At 46.0% G+C, this 21523-nt stretch overlaps 1 protein-coding gene across 4 annotated transcripts in view; it reads right to left on the bottom strand.

Annotated features, from left to right (window-relative positions):
* Positions 1 to 21523, bottom strand: part of POMT2 (protein O-mannosyltransferase 2) — a 43263-nt gene that overhangs the window by 18703 nt on the left and 3037 nt on the right. For 3 of the 4 annotated variants that reach the window (XM_044391302.3, XM_026519432.4, XM_044391303.3), the window contains exons 2-9: positions 17253 to 17337; positions 11938 to 12042; positions 10094 to 10202; positions 8250 to 8358; positions 6305 to 6464; positions 4876 to 4982; positions 4156 to 4238; positions 1542 to 1651 (exon numbers count right to left, since the gene is read on the bottom strand). In XM_044391302.3, coding sequence (XP_044247237.1) covers positions 1542 to 1651; positions 4156 to 4238; positions 4876 to 4982; positions 6305 to 6464; positions 8250 to 8358; positions 10094 to 10202; positions 11938 to 12042; positions 17253 to 17337 — 868 coding nt within the window. The remainder of the gene's footprint in view (positions 1 to 1541; positions 1652 to 4155; positions 4239 to 4875; positions 4983 to 6304; positions 6465 to 8249; positions 8359 to 10093; positions 10203 to 11937; positions 12043 to 17252; positions 17338 to 21523) is intronic. The other variant, XM_057318316.1, reaches the window with a different exon arrangement.

The following is a 21523-nucleotide window of genomic DNA, read 5'->3' as shown; positions in this document are numbered from 1 at the left end:
ACGCCTCCCCTCTCCTCTATTCCCTGTCACGGCAGCTGAGACTTGGGGCCTCACCACTCCTCAGAAGCAATCCCAGTGAGTGACAAGGCCCCCTTTACTGTCGTTTAAAGGCCTCTTTCTCAGCCCTCACCTTCTCTGAGGCCTTTGCTGCGCCTGAACTGCTGACTACCCGCCCTCCTGGGGACACTGTCTGCCCTGTACTCTCCTCTCCCCTCCCTGTTCATACTCTCCTTCTCAGCCTCCTCCCCTGGCAACCCTGGGAGCATCTTCACCACTTCCTAAGTGTTGCTGCCCCCCACCCCGGGCTCCTTCCCTGGCTCTCCTCCCTCTGCTCATCCTTCCGGGGCAATGCCACTCACCCCACTGCGTCACTGACCCCATATGCTACACACTCAGATCTCCTTCCTGAGATAAGCCCCAAACCTAAAATACTCAAAGGAAACTTTCTCATCTCCAGAGCTATTCTTCCCTACCGACCTAGATATAGCTCATCCCTGACAGCCACCAGTGATGGGGCCCTGACACTGACCTATGAAGTTTCCTGATCAATTTCCTCCTCTATCATGGTCTTTGCCTCTATTCACCATCCTCTGTCATGATTATTGCCTCCCAACTCATTTCTTGCCTCCACTATGCCCCTCCTTTCAATCCATCACCCTCCTGCTGGAGTTACCTTTCTAACCTAAAAATTTAATCACATCTTACTATGCCTTAAAAAATCTCAATGCCTCACCACTGTCCACAGAACAAAGTCAAATCTACTGTAACATGGAAGGCCTCTGCACAGCCTGGCCTCCCCCAACCTCTCCAACATCCTGCTCCTCCCTCTCAGACACTGTCCACCACACCCACACCCGACACTCGCGAGCGCAGACACGGGCAGTGTGGCTCACTCATTCAGGTGACAGTCATGGCTAATCCCCCAGGGTGCATGTCACATGTATTACTTCCTACTTTTGATCTGCACAACCACCCTATGATGGAGAAAGGCACTCTTTATTTTCCCTAACTTAAAGATGAAAATACTGAAGCAGAGAAAGGTCAAGTAACTTGTTCAAAGTCATAATCTGGCGGAACCAGGATTCAAACCCAGATAATGTAGTCTGGTTTCCAGGTCTGTGTTTACAACCACAACACTTGACCATCATCCATGTCAAGCCAGGCACCGTGCTGGGCACTCGAGCCTTCCAAGAGCTAGCAATCGAGTAGCAAAGAGACAGCAGGAAGGAAGCAGTCACACTTCAACATGAAAAGGGTTACCGCACAGGCATACAAAGCCTGCCCGGCGAGCCTCTCATGCGAGACACATCTACCAAGTATCAAGTAGAGGCAGGTCGTGGTAATCAGACGGAACACTTGCACTGCAGCCTAAAGAAGCTGGAGTTAGCCAGAGGAAAGAGGAGGAGGGTGCAGGAGGAAGACTGTTCCAAGAGGAAAAACGGCGCAGGTACAGGACGGGGGCCGGAAAGAGAAGGGCGGGTTCCGTCCCAGCCAACAGCTTGGTGTTGCCGCAGTACAGAAAGTACAAAAGGCTCGCTGACCTGCTGCTGCCGGGCACCAATGCCCTCGGGGTAGAGGTGCCTGTGGGAGTGGAGATAGCCGATGGCCATCCGCAGGTTCTTCACGGTGATCACGGAGCCGTAGGCCAGATCTGGGAGGAAGGAAGACAGTGGAGGGCGTGAGCTGGGACAGTGCTAGCAGCGCCCCTGACTGGGAGGGGCCTCTGAAGCCACAGGACTCACGAGGCCTCTACCGGACTACACTGGGCCCCGGCACCACCTAAAGCCAGACGCACGGGTGCCTTCTCACTCCCATGGCATCAACTCAAGTGGGAGTTCACTACAAGGTCTCACTGGTGCCCTCACCTCCCTTCTCTCCTAAGGACTTCAAAAGAAGCTGGTATTAACAGTGGTATTATCAAAGCACTATTTGTAATAGCAAAAGATTAGGAACAACCCGTCCTTCAAAGTCTACACATACATTAAACACAATAAAGAAAGAAAGAAGCATTTCATGTCTTACCTAGAATATTCTTCAAGATAGATAAAATGTTATGATAGACTGTTAAGATAATTTTCACTTTTGTGAAATCCTTTTGTGCCTTTTGAATCTAATACTATGTAAACTAGCTGTTCAATGGTGTTTGGGTTTGTTTGTTTTTTTTTTTTAACTATGAATTAAAAAAAAAAGAATCAACAGTTTACCCAAGAACATCCCCTCTGCCTATAGACCCTGGGTAACTGAGAGGCCTCTTTTCCTCCTTACTGTCCCTCTTCTCGGTCCCCGGTAATCTGGCTGCCCTGCCATTCCCCAGTCCTCTGAAACACGTCTCGTTCCATCAGTGATAGGCTACTCCGGGTTTCCTTTGTTCGTTCATTTGTCAACAGATCATACCAATTACACAGTGGACCCAGAGCTGGAGGGGGCCTCGCTGTGGCCCTGGGAGAGCCCAGTCTTAGAGAAGATGGCTGCACACACCGATGAGCACAGGACATGGGCAAATGCTCCGGCAAAGGAGTGACAATGTGTGACATGGTGGGAGCCCAGAGCAGAGTAGGATGAATTCTCATGCAAGGAGTAAGAAGAGGCTGGCTTGATGGAAGAGATCACAGTGAGCTAGGCCTTTTAAATAACAAGTAGGCATTTGCTAAGGCCCACAGCTCCATTTTTCTACGTTCTCACGCAGGCCAACATATGCAGACCTGCACACTGCTGACCACCTTTGCTTCTGGAAATTCTTTGTTCCCCCTTCTCAACCCACACTCCCTCATGGACTGTCCTGTGCAGCATCCTTTCCTAACCCACTCCCTCCTGCACTCCTAGTGATCTGACCTTAGCCAGCCCAGTTCTCATTCTCTTTCTACAGGTTTCTTACAGATCACAGCCACTGCCACGGTATCACTTTCCCCTTCAGCTGGCTGATTCTTCCTCTGAAAGCATCAGCTGCAAGCCTGTTGGCCCCGTTGCACGGATTTCTCCAAGCATCTCAAAGTCAACGTCCCTATAGTGGAACCCACTATCTGCTTTTCTAAACCAACTTTTTAACCTGCTTTCCTATTTCTCATTCTATGCATGGTCTTGGCAGGCCCCCTGTGTCCTAGGCACGGTGCAAGGCACTGGAGAGACTAGAAGATGTCATTGTGCCTCCAAGAAACAATTACCTGGGCTCAAGTCCTCAGTGACACCTTTCTTCTCTTTCCATGTCCAATCTCCTTTGTCCATGCCCATCTGCCCCACTCCTGTGGCTGCCACGACAGTGCCCAGTTCAAGTGCCCAGAATAGCTTTCCAGTGGGGACCCCCTGCCTCTAATCCCATCCCTCCCTAGCCATCCTGTGCTTTGCCATCAGTGTCGCTTCCCTACAGTACAGCCTTCCTGCCCTCCTCCCTGATCAAAGGCCTCCACTGGGTCTCTACTGCCTGTTTAATTAAGTCAAACACCTCACCCAAATGTTTCAAACCCTCATAATCTGGGCCCAACCTATCCTTTCAGCCTTATCTTCTAGGATAATCTGTGCCTTACGTTGTGCCCTGTTCTTGGCCTTGATCTTATTGTCCCCTCTGTCTTATATGCCCTCTCCTCCTTCTCCATTTGTTCAAATCTCCCATTCTTCCAGCGCCAGACTCCACGGCATCTCTCTATGTACCTCTGATGCCTTCCAACCCCCTAGCAGAAGTGATCTCTTGCACCCTTTTATCCCCCTTATATACTTAACCCACACGGTCACTGGATCCTCTACTCTGGAGGGCATCCATCTACAGCCTCCAATGTGGCTATCATGTGCTCAGTTACAATCTGTGAACAAGTGACTGGCTATGAGTCACAGAATACGATGGTGGAAACTGACCACTAGCACCAGAGGGCCTTGTCCTTTCACCAGATTCTCTCTGGTTGCCTTCCCATGGAGCTGACTTGGATTCTTCCACAGCCACAAGGGAGAAGTTATTCTTTACAGTCAAAGAGCTTGCTGCTCAGGGCTGCACCTCCTGTGACCCAGTCGCTCTCTTGAGTGCTCATACCGGATCTAACTGGATGTTTCTCTCAGTTTGCCATCTACAGGCTAAAATAACTCAGACTATCATACTTGTCTTTTCCAAGTCACCTACCCAGAAAGGCTTCTGCCCTTCTACCTTCATAAAGGCCAAGAGATACTCACGTTCGGGGATGGAAGCATTGTGAAGGTTGTTGCCTGAAAGCCGGGCCTGGAAGGCAGAACTGAAGAAGCCATCGCCAGGACCACTGTGGGGAAAGGAGCAGAAGACACACAAGTTCCTGGAGAGAAATTCTAATTTCCTGGGAACCCTAGGAAGAGCCTTGTGCAACTGGTTTAAAAGAAGACATTCAGAGTGGCAGTGTGGTATCATGGGACAGACACCGGTGACAGAGTTGGAGAACCGGGGGTCCAAATCTCAATTCAGCCACTTAGTAGCTGGGTGACCTTCAGAAGTACCTAACTTTGTTTAGCCTCAATTCCTCATTATAAATTGGGGATTTATAAAAAATCAAAAGAACTCAAAAACGATCATGATGAAGTGAGATAATATGTACAAAATGCTGACACTTGTCGCTACTTGTTAAATGGGAGCCACGGCTAGTGTTGCACACCTTATCCTGGCCCATCGCTGTTAAGCACAGGGACTGTGCTTAGGGATAAGGGGCAGTTTGGCTATTAGGAAGTTCTCCTCTTTCTTTAGGTGCTGGCTTTTCTGAGCCCTTTGGATACCCAAAAGATAGAGCATAGGGGGAAACAAACAGATAAAACGCACCAGGTCCCTCTAACATCCCAACCACAGACCCAGGAAATCACATAGCCCACCCACAGGCTGAGAGGCAAGAGGAAGATGCGAAGCAAGAGGCTGGAAAGGCTCTGCTGTACCTTTTGTTCAGCACCCTGAAGTGAACAGCATACGTGGCCGTGTAGAGAGTCAGCGGCAGCACTATGAGGCATAAGATGCGAGCGGTCAGGTGTTTCCCCACAGTCACCTGCAAAGAGAGCCAGTGTGGGGTGCTGGGCATATGGGGTTTTATTCTATCTTATACGCGCATTATATGTAACTTTTTAAGTGTAAGTCAAAATCACAAAAAATTGAAAAACTAACAGCAAACAAGAAAAAATACGTGGAAACCCTAGCCTTTCCATAACACCCCACCACCCCAGCACTGCAAGGGGTCGAACATGGGCAAACCCTCTGCTGCCTGTGCAGGCCCTCACTCAGGACCCCAGCCCGTCCCTGCATCTTCAGCCTCGTCACTCATCGGTCCCCTCTATACCCCAGCCACACAGCTCCCCGCATGGTCCCCACGCTTCCTGTACTGAGCCAGCCCCATCCACCACATGCGTAAGTGCTCCTGATCTGCAGCTCAGGCCTCGGCTTCCCCCCAGAAACCTTCCTGGACCACGGGACCTGAGCTCACACCCTCCACTGTACCTTCACAGCACTTTTTGGCTGGACTGTAATCACCTGTTTACTTATTTCTCTCTTTCCATTGTCTCTGGAGGGCAGGAATCCTTGTTTTATTCATCTGCATATTCTGTGTTTCAGACTTAAAGGGTAGTCTGTCTATATTTTCTGAATAAATAAATGAACTTATCAAGACTTTGGTTCACAGGTGATGGTGAAGCATTGTGGCAAAGCAGTTCAGGTCTGGAGTCAGCCTCCTCTAAGTCTGAATCCTACATCTACCTTTTACCACTTGTATGGTCTCGGACACATTATTACCTCTCTAGGTCTGGACTTCCTCATTTGTAAAGAGAGGGTAGTAATGACAACCTCCCAGGACTGTTAGGAGAGGTAAACGAGACAGTGAAGGTGAAGCACTCTGCACAGCGCCTGGCGCAGAATCAGCTCTTAGTAAAGAATACTTTAATAAACTCTAAAGGCCCTTGCTGGCCTCCACATCTGGAGACCCTGGGTCAGAGAAAGAAAATTGTGAGTCAGAAAGTCATCCTACCATTTTACCTAAGATCACATGCAGCTCGCGTCTGCTGTAGATTTGGCATGAGCCCGGCTAGACAGACTCCCCTGGCTGGGTAGTTTGTAGAGCATTTAAAAAATATCACAGAAACAAATGCCAAAAGAAAATTCCAAGGATGTTAGTTCATCCTCTCCCTTTAAATCTCTCTAGCCTCCGAGCATGGCCTACTTCCTGCTGTCATGCTGCCTACAGACAACAGCCGGATCCAGCCCAGCTCGGGCCCAGAATACAGCCACTCGACCACCTGCAGCAGAGGCAGAGAAAGGCCACTGGCTCTGCTGAGAAATACCAGTGAGCAAAGACATTTCTACAAGCACTTGCGTTCTCACCACTGAAAGACTGAGGTCTCCAAGCAGGTGCCAAAGGTCTGAAATGGTGTTCCACCCCACTTGCAGGATGATAAAGAGGCCAACAAACTTGACCCCTAAAGCACCAGCCAGATTAATGCCAGTCAGGCTGAGCCAGAACCACCAGGGGGCAGAGAAGGGCCTGAAAACCAACAAGACACAGGTTCAGTTTGGCAGCTGGAACCAAACTCAAAAAAGAGAGCAGCAGTGGGGAAGGGCAGAGGTTCTGTGACCCTGAGAGGCTGTGCCTGCCCTTTCTTGAGGGCTCCTAACCTCAGGGGACCATGGCGTGGCTCCAAGGAGCATGCGGTCTATGAAACTCCCGAAACCGCAGGAGAGTAAGCAGGGTATTTTTCTGGGGGAGGAGGGGCCATAGCTTTCCCGGCTAATTACAGGGCTCAAAGCAAGCAAAGGCTTATTCTTCAGTAGTGACCAATCAAGTGGAAGGAAAAAGGCAAATCCAGAGAAGCCCACCGGATTCAGTCAGCCCTCTCCTGGGGGGTCACCTGTGGACCTTGTAAAGCCAGCAATTATTGAGTGCTTACTATGTGTCAGGCGCTGTTCGAGCACTTTACGTGTGTAAACTCTTTAACCTTCACTACAACTCCATGGAGGTAGGTCCTATTATTATCCCCTTCTCCCACAGGAGGAATCGAGGTACAGAGAGGGTAAGCAGTACAGCTAGCAAGCGGTAGAGCATGGTCCTAACCCCGGCAGTCCGTTCCAAGGTCTGTTGCACTTACAGACCCAGTGCTCGGTGCTGCAGTTTTCCCACCAGCTGGCTGCCTCCTCTGCTGGAGTGAAGGCTCCTTAACTGGGAGACTCATGTACCTCCACACCCCCGGCTCCCAGCACAGTACCTGGCACATAGTACGTATTCAAGAAATGGCAGGTGGAGGTGGACATGGTAGAAGGAGACAATCACCCAAAGCCAGAGAAAGATGGTAGTCACTGGATCTGGCTTTAGTAGCATAATGTGATTTAATGAGCCTGGTCGTGGTGAAACCAAGCTGACTCAGAAAAGCCTAGGCAGAGCCAGCTCTTTTGGTTTGAATAGAATGAATGACCTACTCTACTCTCTTAGAGGCAAAAGGATGATCTGAAAAAGACCGTTCTGGAAGAAGACCAGAACAGCTTTAGAACTGACCAGGGCCTGCAGAGATCCTCTTGACTGGTATGGACTGCTTAAACCAACCTCTATATACATTATTCCTGTCAGTAGGTCAGGAATGGATGCAACCACTGAGGGCAGGGAGACAAATAGCTCCCAGGCAGTTTCTGTCCTGGTTCCTTCCCCTCTAGGACACAGAATGTGAAGGATAAAGTTATCCTGGGATCCCTAACCAGCACTGGTGCCAAGGGGTGGCTTAGAAGATGGTGGGGTGGGGGAAGGCATTAGAACTCCTCCATGATATCCACAAATCCCTACCCAAATCCACCCATTATACTATTCTTAAAAAAGATAATTGACATTTATTTTGTCATATGCAAAATAAAGAAGTACGTTTAGAAAACATATTAAAATCTATTTTTATGGAGTGCGTGGGTGGCTCAGTCGGTTAAGCATCCAACTCTTGATTTCAGCTCAGGTCATTGTCTCAGGGTCATGTGCTCAAGCTTTGCGTCGGGCTCGCGCTAAGTGTGGAGTCCGCTTGGGATTCTCTCTCTCCCTCTTTCTCTGCCCCTCCCCCTCTGCGCATAAGCAGGCGTGTGTGCTCTCTCAATAAATAAATAAATAAATATTAAAAATCTATTTTTATGACTTAAAATGGGCAATCTAAGTTTAAAAAAAAAAGTATGCTTGTCTTAAGTGCTGCTTTAAGATAAGTCCTGTAGGCACCCACCCTGTCCCTGGCCATTACAGAAGTTCTAGAGCTGCTACAGCTTCTGACCCCCAACGCCCACCCGCAAAGATGGTGTTTCTGACCTGTTGGCACAGGAGTTGTACTTGACCATGCTCAGCATGGCAGCCATGATGAAGAACATCAAGATGGGGTCAAGGAGGATATACTGGGACAGAGTGAGGCATCCTGTATCTGAAAAACATGAGTTCAGCAGTCAAAAAGGGAATCAGAGATGGGTCTCCCTGAGAACCAAACACCCCAACAATAAGAAATAGTGTCCCTTATATTGAATTGTATGCAAGCATTTATGCGGTCAAGACCAGATGATCCGCTGAGTTATCAGGGAGGTGGAAGGCCATAGCTTTGGGGTACACAAAAGCCCAGGGATAGGAAACTGTATCTCACACGGCTTTCGGGCCCGTGACCCAAGAAACAACCATGTCATTCGATCAGATAGAGCAGTCCAGAGACGAGGGCTCTTCCTCATTCCCAGCATCAAAAAGGTAGTTCTGTCACCCTGCTTATATAGCCACAAACTACCTAAACCTAGGACAGAGTCTTAGCATTTTACCTGAAGTCTCTGTTGGAAGCTGATTCTCTGCATAGGCACCAAAGTGATTGTTCTTCAAACAAAATTTCATTATATCAAGCCCCTGCTTGAAGCCTCCAATGTCTTGCCATCTCACTCAGACTAACCAAGTCCTCATGACGACTGCCAAAGCCGGCATGGTCTCGCTCTTTAAGCAACCTCCCCTCCCAACACCCTCTGCCTCACTCACTCCACTCTGGCCACACTTGGCCTCCTTGCTGTTCCCTGAATTCACCAAATGCTGCCTTGCACCAGGACCACCGCACATGCTGTTCCCTCTGCCTGAACACACTTCACTTAGATCTCTGCATGGCTTAATCTTCTTCTTCGCTCAGGTCTCTGCTCAAGGTCACGCTACCTATAACAGAATCCCTCCCCATTACTCTCTCCTTTACCCTACTCTATTTTCTACATTGCACTACGGCTTATGTTGTTATATTTCAGACTTATAATTTACCTGTTTATTTATCACCTGCCCCACTAGCGGGTAAGCTCCATGACATCACAGGGTCTCATCAGCATATCCTCTGAGGCCCAGAAAAGTGGCCTGGCACAGAGGAGATGCTTGAAAAACAGTTGTGGAATGAAAAAAAGAATAAATACAGAGGATGAATAACTGAAAAGGGAAATTAAAGACACAAGGAAAAAGCCACCAATCCTCTACAGAGAAGCCCTGTAATCTTGCAACATATCTATCAAAACAAAGCCAGAATTACCCCTGAAATACCCACCTAACTTGGCCTGGACTTCTTTAAATGTTAAGTGCTATGAGGTCATGAATTCACATTCATAAAAATCAGAATAGCACAGAATCAATTTCTACAGATCAACTCTCATTTATCCATGTGGGAATTATCCAAAGAAAATAAAGCTCCTATTTTGCTATTTCCTGCCACCCAGCTGCTTCTGAGACATCTGCCCTTGCATTCAGTTGAAATCAATTTAAGGAGTGCAAACTTATAGTAATCTGAGAGATCTTGATAGTAACCTGAGAGAAGCAGAATTAGAATTGCAAGCCTCCTTCAAATACACACACAAGCACACACAAATTTATCTTCTTATCCACACCAAACTCAAATGTGGATAACTTGGAGATAATCCATTCTTTAAGATTATAAATGTGAGCACTCCCCTCTAATAATACAAAGGTTTGTTACACACAACTATTTTTATATGTAATATCACTGGTGAAGAAAATAAGAGTTGTAATACATTTACCCAGTCCTAAAGTTACTTAAGCACTGGGCCCACGGATAGGATCCTTCAATGTATTGATTTCCAACTACGCTCATAATGTGGCAGTCGGTTTCCTAAAGAACACGGTATAAGACAACTTACCAAAGGTGAGGAGGGCAGCAGTGAGCAGTGCTGCGGGGAGAGACTTGGACAGCTCCAATACAATGAGGTAGGCAAAGGGGACCAGCAAGGAACCAAGGAAAGCACAGAACTATGGAAGGAAAAGAGAAGCAGTCAAACAGCCAGCTAAGCTAAGCATCAGAGACCTATTTGACTTGGTACAAACTAATGTTTAAAATGGAGGACCTTGATGCAGGCATGATTTGGTGACCTGAAATCACCTGGAATATCTATAAACAAGAAAGGGATGGTGTGACAGTGAATCGTCAAATCAAGCGACATGTATGTGCCCACTGAGCACCACCTCGAACACTGACATGAAATCAGCAGAGTTCAGCCACGGAGGTGTGCGCAGGATGGCATATGGTTTCAAGTAGGGGACTCTGAGGTGGGACTGCCCCATCAACTGCTAGCTGTGACCCTAAAATAGTACATCTCTGAATCTCAGCCTCCCCGTCTGTGTCATATGAAAAATTAGAGTTCCTGCCTCAGAGGGTTTCTCTGGAGATTAAGTCATCTAGTTTTATTAGCACACACAAAGTACTCAATAAACATTAGCTTCTATTACAAAACTGTGGGTACAAGTAGAGAAAGACCTCTCTATGTTGTTTTAATATTCTAGAGAATTCTAATATTATTTCTGTTATTTTTCCCTTGGTTCTTTTCTTCAATCACACTAGAAATCATTCTTTTATCTACAGGTTGCATTTTGATTCTGGGGGGAAAAAAATCTAACACTTCAGTATGTGGACAGTTGTGTTTTGTTTTGTTTTTTGTTTGGAACCACCAGCTCTCTCTGCACCTCCCTACCCTGTCCATCAAAAGTTAATAGACAAGCCCAGAGAAATGGAAATTCTCACATTTGAGTTGTCACTTTTTGTCAACTGAAAGCAATGGGTCCTAGTGTGAAAGAGAACAAGGCTGTTATACTTGGCCTTCTCGATTTCTACATCAAGCCCACAGTAAGTCAGCCTCTATCCAATTACATATGCTATGTGATATTCAAAAGTCATTAGGAAGATGCAGAACCACTTAGGAATATGAACTCGAGGGTTGGGGCAATCCTTATTTAATACAGTATAATATGACCATGCAAATCACCCAATGATTAGCGCACATAAGCACACAACATTCCTTCTTAAGGAAAGGAGCTTGTAAATGCATCAACCTGCCCTGAGAGCTCTGTGTCCGAAGTCAGATTTTGCAGGTTTCATTTAGCTACAGATAAGGGGTCCCATAGGGTTGGGTACTTAAGCCTGGCGATGCTCCGTCAAGGCTGGTGCTGTGACTCAGGGCAAACACACAGCCCCCTCTACAAGACTGGAAAATCCCTTTTGGGTGCCTGAAACCTTCATGGGGAAAGAAGCAGAGAGCTGGTGTCAGGAATATGGGATACTGAAATCTTAACAGGGGCCCTCAGAGGTAGGCAATACTCTAGCAGTTGTGGCCGTGGAGAGGAATGACTTGCCAATGTGCCGAGGCCAATGTCGGGACTGTAGGAGACTCCTGGCTGCCTGGGTCCTAGGTTACTCTCCAACCCAAAGTCTGAAGCCTCACACGGGCTCGGCAATAGGTGACAGTGTGTGCTTTCTCCTACCCGTGAAATCTCTGTATTATATGTGGCTTCCCCTCCCCTTCTTGCCCACCCTAGTTCTGAATCTCTCCACCTAAATCTCTACTACAGGATGTGGGTCCAATCATCCTCCCCTCCCACTGCCACCCAAAGTCCCTTTGTCTACACCTGCCACCACTCCAGGGCTTCCAACTATAAGTTCTGACTGAGTATGAACCCAGGGTTCAGTCTAGAGCAAGTCAGGAAGCCTTACTCCTCTCATTCCCATGTAGTTGTGATGCTCATATTTGTCCCCAGGCTTCTGGAACAAAAAAGTCCCATCATACCCACTCAGGTAGCCAGCAAGACCTATCAGCATCTGAGGAGAGAAGGAGAACAAACAAAAAGATGATGAGAGATCTTTAAGATTCCTCTATCCCCTGAACTTCCCTCCAGCTGCACCCAGACTTCGGCTTCCCTTGGTAACTGTCCATAGGAGTTGCCAATGTGACATTTTCCCCTGCAGCTGTTGCAGAGCAAAGAATCTTTTGTCTACAGAGCTCTTTTCTTGAAACAAATCCTCCCTTGTGTTACGGCCAAGTTCATGGGAATAGTGCAGACTGAACACTTAGGAAGAAAAAATCCCACAATTTGAAGGGCAGGGCCAGGAAGGGCTCTCTCATTCACCTTCTTTCATTTGCTAAGAAATAAAACATGACAGCCCATGGGGGAGGCCGTGTGCAGGGGCTGATTCCTGGGATACTGACCCTCTGAAAGGAAGATGAGGTTCCAAGTCAGAATGAGGAGGAAGAAAAGTGGCCAAGGAGTTCCACACCAGAAACAGGAGGAAGGGAAGAAAGTGGGGAAAAAGAATGCTAAGACAGACACATTTCCCCAGAGGAGAAAAGTCCCAGTGGAAAAAAATACCAAGAGGCCAGAGACCAGTTTCTCCTATTTCCAATATTTCAAAGGAGGGCAACCGTGGCACATTTCAAACCAGAACAAATCAACTATTAAACTAAGACTGAGATTTGTGAGTCCTTCAAAACGTTCAAGAAGATCAGCTTCTTCACTTCTATCTCTCCATCTTTTTACAGTGTAGAAGTTGCTTTTCCACACAAGCAACCAGAAGCTGCTAAGCCATAAAAACTGTCAGCAAATACCAAGCATTTTTAACAGCCCCAGGCTGCCCTAGCCGGACCCCTGTGCTCCAGTTAAGCTGTGTAGAGGGACAGAATATACTGCCTGTATTAAGGGGCGCCTGGGCACCTGGGTGGTTCAGGCGGTTAAGTGTCTGCCTTTGACTCGGGTCATGGTCTCGGGGTCCTAGGATCAAGTCCCGAGTCGGGCTCCCTGCTCAGTGGGGAGTCTGCTTCTCCCTTGCCCCTGCCCCTGCTTGTGCTCTCTCTCTGTCTGTGTCAAATGAATAAAATAAAATCTTTAAAAAAAAGAAAAAAGCCCCTCCATGCAACACTGCTGTGGGGCTTAGGTTTGGACCATGAACCAGCTCACTTTTTATTATAAGTAGCTCTAACCAGTCACTCTTTATAGTTTCAAGGAATAGAGGCCAAAATTCAACAGTACATGATTATAAAGCCTTGTTAAAAAAAAAAAAGGAATCCTAAGGCTCAGAAATTAATGTAACTACTTTAACATAAAGTAAGAGAAGGTACTGAAAAGAAAGAGTCATCCAAATACCTAGATGAACAAAAACTGACAGGTGACAAACAAATGCATGCCCCTTCCCACCTGGGATCTCAGAGGACAAATTGGCCTGGTGCTGGTTTAAATTCCCAGACTGCTTGGCTGGTCTGGTAGACTGAAGAAATGCACTGATGGTTTGCATCTCAGCTCTCTGCAGACAATACTTAATATGTCTGAGCTACAAGTAATAAAATCTCCCTTGCAGCGCGGGGAGGGCTGTGAGGATCAGAGACTATGTAATAGGTCAAACACCTGGCACTCTGCCGAGCCCTTACCAGGTACTTGAAATTCAGTTCCCTCTTGGTTCCCTGAAGGTTAAAAGTAGCCCTGAGCTAATTTCCTAACAAACTCATTCAAATCAATAAGAAAAGGAACCTACTAGAATAACAGGCAAATTCATAGGCAACAAAATAATAATGGCTAATATGAAGAAAATGTTCAACCCAACTCATAAAGACATGCAAATGAAAACAGTGACCCACCATTTCTTATTCTCACATTGGCAAAGTTTTGAAAGTATTATCATACCAGTGCTGGCAATGGTGTGGGGGAAGCAAGAACCCTCATACACTGTTGGTGGGAATATATATTACTCAATATTTTTGCAGATAAACTTTTTTAATACATTTTATATTTTGCAGAAAAAATCTAACACAAATTTAAATGTGTATATCCTTTGACTCTTTAGTTTGGCTGCTAAGAACCTTTTAGATACACCTGCACAACTATGAAAAGATAAATGTACAAGGATGTTCACTGCAAAATCTTTTGTAATAGCTGAAAACGGAAATTAACATAAATGTCCACCAATTAAAGATGAGTAAAATAATTTATGACACATCTGTATAATGGAATAATATATAGCCATTAAAATGAATGGCGTACAAGTCATAAAAAAGGATGAGATCATGCTATTTGAGACAGCCTGGATGGACCTAGAGGGTATTATGCTAAGCCAGACTGAGAAAGACAAACACCGTATGATTCCACTCATAAATGGAATATTAAAAAAAAAAGAACAAGCAAAAACAGAATCAGAACTATAAATATTGAGTACAAACTGTAGTTGCTAGAGGGAAAGGGGTGGGGGATGGGCAACATGGGTGAAGGGGAGTAAGAGATACAGGCTTCCATTTATGGAATGAGTAAGTCACGGAAATAAAAAGCACAGCATAAGGACTACAGTCAGTGATATCGTAGTAGCGATGTAACAGGACAGATGGCAGCTACACTTGCACTGAGCACAGCGTAACATATAAACTTATCAAATCACCATGTTGTATACCTGAAACTAATATAACATCGTCTGTCAACTATGCAAATTAAAATAGTAATAAATAAAATACAATACATTTTTTTATATGGAGTACATTTTTACGTGCTAATGTGGAAAGAAGTTACTATAGATCACGTTTAAAATAAACGTTGCTGAACAATTTTAGTCTGGTCCTATTTGTATATATAAGCTGTTCACGTGCACGTCTATAAATATAATCACATATCTGTATAAAGAATTTCTTTTTTTTTTTAAGATTTTATTTATTTATTTGTCAGAGGGAGAGAGAGAGGGAGCTCGAGCATGAGTGGGGGAAGGGGCAGAGGAAGAAGCAGGCTCTGCACTGAGCAAACAGTCCAATGTGGGACCCCAGGATCCTGGGATCGCGACCTGAGCCAAAGGCAGACGCTTAACCGACTGAGCCACCCAGGTGCCCTGTATAAAGAATTTTTTTTAAGATTTTATTTATTCATTTGACAGAGAGAGAGATAGAGAGCAAGCACGAGTACAAGTAGGCAGAGCAAAAGGCAGATGGAGAAGCAGGCTCCCTGCTGAGCAGGAAGCCTGACGTGGGACTCAATCCCAGGACTCGGGAATCATGACCTGAGCCAAAGGCAGATGCTTAACCAACTGAGCCACGCTGGCGCCCTGTGTAAAGAATTTCTAAGAAAACATATATAAGAAACTAATAGAAATGTGGGGAGAGGTAGCTCTTGACCTTTGACCTCCTTCTGTGCTGATCAAATGTTTCACTCTGCGCAGGCATTTCTACGGGGGCTGGCGTGGAGGGACAGCCAGCAGCCTCAGTACTGCAGGAGAAAACCTCCCATTCACAACTTCAAGGGGCTTTCTGATTCTTTGACTGGCTTGGCCTTAGAACCTGTGAAAGCTACTGTGTTCATCACTCTCTTTCAACCAGGTAGAGCACAGGACCGTCAGCAGACAAATGAGGGGGGCAGACGGACTGAACTCCCCAGGGGCAGCTTCAGAAAGAAACCTCACATTTCTCCCTGCCCACAGGGACCAGATGTGAGCCAGGGGAGGCCTAGGTAAAAACAAATCAGCCAGTGCTCCACATGCACATCTTCACTGTGCCGAGCACTCGGGGACTCCAAACACGGACAGGCAGGCCCCAGCTGAAAGACTGGGCTGGGTTCCCTAGGAAAAAAAAAAAATCTCCTCCACCAGGGGATCTGGTTCCCAGGTTAGCCCAGTGCAAACATTCAACACATTGTATTGCTTATTCCTACGGTAGTTGACAGATACCATCCAAGTGGTGGGGCAGGGCAAGTATCATAAGGCAGTGTGCCATAAGGGTTAAGAGAGTAGACGTTGAACCAGCCTGACCCCTGAGTCTGCCACTCACTGACTTTCTTCCTTATGGCAAACTTCTTTTCCTCTCTGTGCCCCAGTTTTCCCATTGGCAAAATGGGGATACAACAGTACCTACTTCATAAGTTATTCTGAGGATTATATAAGATAATCACCAAAAGTGACTAGAACAGATTAAGTTTTCAATTGTTCTGATTTTTATTGCTATTAGCTTATAAAGAAGACAGGAAGAGGCATAATATTTTCTACTCCAGCTCTGGGCTCAGAACTAATTTTGAAATAGGTCACTATCCCACCTCCCTCTCCAACCCTCTCTGGTCCCTACCCAACGCTCTCGTGCCCCTAAGCCCACCATTCACGGACTGCCACCCCTGCCTCCCATCACCTCTGCCTTCATCCCCAAGTACTCCATGTTCCAGGATCATGACCCCACTCCTAACAGAACAATTCTTGTCCCCTTGGTGCCAAAGATCTCAGCCTCCAGTTAGGAAGAAAGGGCTGATCCATGAGCCTTCTCAGAGGTCGTTGTTTTTAGGGGAGTAAAATGAATTCTCACTGTGGGATTTCTCATTGTAAAACATGTGAGAGGTACAGGTCAAAGAATGTGCCTGCTGGGAGCGGGAAGGCGAAAGGAATTTTGCTCTTCTCAGCTCTTCCCAGCAATCTCTGCTTTATGCAACATATTCCTTCTCTCCACTACTTATTTGAATTGAGATAAAATTCATATACCATAAGATTCACCATTATAAAGTGTACAATTCAGTGGTTTTTAGAATATTCACAAGGTTGTGCCACCATGACCTCTACCTAATTCCAGAACATTTCATCACCCCAAAAGAAATCCCCTGCCCATTTGCAATCACTCCAGACCTGGCCACTACTAATCTAGTTTCTGTTTCTATGGATTTGCCTATTCTGGACATTTCATATAAATGGAATCATGTACTATGTGGCCTTTTGTATCTGACATCTTTCACTCAGCATAATGTTTACAAGATTCATCCTTGCTGTAGCATGTAGCAACACTTCATTCCCTTTTTATGGCTGAATAATATTCCATCATATAGCTATACCATATTTTGTATATCCATCCATTGGTTGATGGACTCCCTCTCCATTTCTGGGCCCAGAGAACTCCTCAAAACATCAAAGATTTTCCACATAAGCAGCTGGCCTGAAATGTCATGGATTTCTTTCCACAAGCCCAAGATTTAAATCCAACATTGAGACTTTGCTCCAACTCTTTGAAGAGAGCTTTCAGTCACCACATTACTCACCTTTCCCAGAGGTGGGTGCACATCAAAGAAAAAGGTGCGGTTGATATAATAGCTTCCCATTTTTCCAAAGTGAGTCTCATCCCAACTGAAGGAAAAACAGAAAGAGAAATGAGAATTTTTAAATTATTATACAATCTGGGGCACCTGGGTGGCTCAGTCCGTTAAGCATCTGCCTTCAGGGCAGGTCATGATCCTGGGGTCCTGGGATCAAGCCCCACATCGGACTCCCTGCTCGAGTCTGCTTGTTCCTCTCCTTCTGCCCCTCCCCCTGCTTGTGCTCTCTCTCTCTCTCTCTTTCTCTCTCATTCTCTCAAATAAATAAAATCGTAAAAATAAATAAATTATCATGCAATCCAAATAGCCATAATAAAACATGGTTAAAATTACAGTGAAAACCGAAGACTATGGGGCACGTGGGTGGCTCTGTCAGTTAAGTGTCTGCCTTTGGCTCAGCTCATGATCTCAGAATCCTGGGATCAAGCCCTGGGTCAGGATCCATGCTCAGTGGGGAGTTTGTTTCTCTGTCTCCCTCTGCCCCTCCCCCTGCTTGTGCTACCTCAAATAAATAAATAAAATCTTTATATAAAAAACAACCAAAGACTATAAGTTTCAAGCAATTAATCAGAAAATTTGGATTAAAAAATCATTGACGCATTGGGGCATCTGGCTGGCTCAGTTGGTAGATTATGCAACTCTTGATCCTGGGATTGTGAGTTCTGAGGTTTTCTTTTTTTATTTATTTGTTTATTTGAGAGAGAGCACATGTGTGCACGAGAGCTGGGGGAGGGATGGGGGGGAGGCAGAGGGAGAGAGAGAATGCTCAAGCAGACTCCCACTGAGTGTGGAACCCCACATGTGGCTCAATCTCACAACCCTGACATCATGACCTGAGCCAAAACCAAGAGTCCCATGCTTAACCAACTGAGCCACCCAAGGGGCCATGAGCTTGAGTCCCACATTGGGGGTAGAGTTTACTTAAAAAAAAATTTTTTTTTGGACACAAGTGATTTGAGGAAGCAAGACATCAGGCTGATTGTTTTTTATTTCTTTTAAGATTTTACATATTTATTTGTCAGAGAGAGAGCGAGAGGGAGAGAGAACAGAAGCAGGGGGAGCGGCAGGCAGAGGGAGAAGCAGGCTCCCCACTGAGCAAAGAGCCCAATGCGGAACTCGATCCCAGGACTCTGACCTGGGATCACGACCTGAGGTGAAGGCAGTTAACCAACTGAGCCACCCAGGCGTTCCCATCAGGCTGATTGTTAACTTTCATTTAGATAGATGAGAAAGGTTAGCAAATACATTCCAACCAGTTATAAATTTAAGTGAAATCTATATTCTGTAGCTTGAGTTTCTATTTCTTTTAAAAGAGCAGAGTTTTTCTATAATATAGAAAGGTTTGTAGTAAGAGTCTCTTTCAAATCTGTTACATTCTGACCCTGACACTACTTCTGCTAGTAGAACGTAGACTACTACTGCTATTATAAACTACACCATGGGCTACAGATCAGGAAGCGCCTACAAATTACGGTTGTCACAGGGGTCTAATTTTGCTCATTAACCTTGTGATAATTAACCTGTTGACACCGAACTCACTGAGCTTATTATAATGAACTAATCAGTATATAAAAATTGAGTTAAGAGCCTATCTAGAAGCTATCCTTATTGCGTAAATTGTTTTGCAAGTAAATAAGTGATTCTAATACCTAAGCTGTTAAACACAACACAAAAATCTTGTTCTTCCATACAACCACATAAACCTTTTCACATCCTACACAAAGACTTGACGGCAGCAGCCTGGTTATCCAGTACAGCCTGGCCACTTCTGTCAGTCCCTCCCGCAGTTCAGAAGAGCAGTTGCTTTCTAGTGACTAGCCATCTCCAGGTCAGCTTCCATAAGCAATTATTACCAACCTGCAACATTAGGGCAGAAAATGCTTTTCCCCAAAATGTAGGGTTCTTTTTTTCCCTTTAATTAGTGGGTCCAATAAATAGGCAGAACAGTAAATCTACTTCTGTGTCCACTATCTGCTAAACACTCTGCTTGACAGAAAGTGAGGACAGTGGCATGGTGATGTCAAAGAAAGAAATAATTCCCAAGCAGTGTGACAAAATAGATTTGCAGAAAGAAGAGAGATCAGTCCCAGCTCCACCACTTACTAATGGATCAACCTGCCAAAGTCACCCTCTCTGGATCTCTGTTCTTGTCTACACAATGAAGACAACAAAAATATCTGCCATGTGCCCCTCACAGGGAAGCATTAGGACTCAATTAAAAAAAAAAAATGTGAAAGAACTCTGCAGACTATAAAGTCCCACACATTTAAACTGTCCCAACTGGGCATTATTTAAACTGTCCCAACACTTGTGGTTACTTTTGAGGTCTTTTTGGAAACATACGAGATTTTTACTTCAAAAATTTCCCAAGTAAAACTAGTAGTAACATTCATATTTCTTCTCAGCTTTTATTGTGTTTGTGTTGGGAGAGACAATCCTTCCTGGCTCTCTCTTGCTCCTGCAGACCTTGCAGGGTATGCCAAGAACGCAAGGTCCTGGCCACTTTACTCAGGCCAGTTCTCAGGGTTATGTTTGCAGAAAACAACCTTGAGGGAAGAGTTAGATCTCCCCCTGGGACAGAGAGCATTCTTGTTTACTGCTTATTATATAACAGTGGCTTCCCCAAGCTCGATATCCCTCAGCTATAATACAACGCCCTGCACATGCAGGCATTCATTCAGACCCAGGGCATCACATGGGACTTCGGGGGCAAGAGGAACTGAGGCCAACATGCTGATGCTCACCCTGCTTGCTGTGCCACGAGAAATAAAGTCCAAGTCTCTGACTCAGTACTTTGTCATTTGCCAGCATCCATAAAGCAGTGACAGGCTAACTTACTAGTTTGCAAGTTGGGTAAAATAAAATCCCAGACCCTGACAGTTTGTGGTCACAAGCATAGGATGCTGAGACATACCTTCCTGTAAGAGAAAGGACAATAAGCTGGGGATGGAATCTGGTAAGTGAAAGCCCTTGCCCGAGTGGTGCGCAAGGAAGATAGTAAGAGTCTCCCTCTGTCCTACCTATTAATGAGGCTGAATGGAGAAAGAAACAGTTTGAATGCTGCCTTGGTTACTGCTCTCTCTCTCCTGGGTAAAACCAGAAAGAGATGTCATCCTAACAGTGGGGCAGCAAGCCTAGCAGCCCTAGCCAAAAGGCAGTATGGAGGTGGCTGCTAAATCAAGGAGTCGCCAAAGTTTACATAAATGATGCCAGCAGTGAGGACCTTGCTATTCAATACAGAACTTTGGGCAAAATGAAAACATTGAAAAGTCCCTGGGTGAGCTGTGTGCTCAGGACAAAAGGAAATGTGACTTGCTTAGTTGCTCACGGCCACTCTCTCCCTCTGTGTCCCATGATCCCTCCCCCCCCCAATCTCAGCTGTGTTTAAAGGAGTAAGATGATTAAAGGCGGGGGCCAAGGTTTCCCTGTCCCTAAAGGGGCCTGAAGGCCACACACATGCATCCTAGTATGCTGGGGAACTCCAGAGAAAAGAGGGACTCAAACTCAGGGCAGGGACCCACATCTCCAGCTCACTCAATTTCATGGCAGGGAGCAGGGACAATCTGCTAGATACAGGGGTTACCAGAGGTGCTGAGGACTGCAGGGAGAGCCCTAGCAGTGTGTACAGGGACTGAAAGAAAAAGGCCCTTAAGCCCAGGGGCTTACCACGGAAGTACACTGACACACGGAAGCACGCTGGAAAGAAGGGGTGCCACGCCCATGGAGGAGCTAAAGGAAAGAAAAAAGCTTCCTCCCATCCCCTGCATCCAGCACTCCACACTGGGGAATGGCATAATCTCTGGATGGCTGCCATTGTAGTTACTGATGCAGGCCTGTTAGACTCATAAATTCAAGGAGGGGAAAGCACCCAAATTCAACTGATAGGTTTGAGCCAAGCTCCCAGTGGGGAAGGGAAGGTAAAATAACCTTGTGGGTAGGGCCCTTGTACTACTGTTGTGGCTCCCACTGTGGAATGTATGCTGGCAAAGACGATTATGCCATCAGGGACTGCCATGTGGTCCAGGAGAAATAACATAAATTCCAAGAAGAGAAAGGGAAATCACAGCCTTGAAGACATAATGGCCGTTGGAGTCAAGAGAGGCCATGATCCAGGATAACAACGCCATCTGCTGGACGCAGGTACCAAGCACACACTTCTTTTAAAAGGACAGCTATCAATCCTGCTACTAATCTTTTATTGAAACTGAGTGCCTATT

The sequence above is a fragment of the Ursus arctos genome, unplaced genomic scaffold, assembly GCF_023065955.2.
Source record: "Ursus arctos isolate Adak ecotype North America unplaced genomic scaffold, UrsArc2.0 scaffold_25, whole genome shotgun sequence".
Lineage (NCBI taxonomy): Eukaryota > Metazoa > Chordata > Mammalia > Carnivora > Ursidae > Ursus > Ursus arctos.
This window is presented reverse-complemented; position numbering and strand designations above follow the sequence as displayed.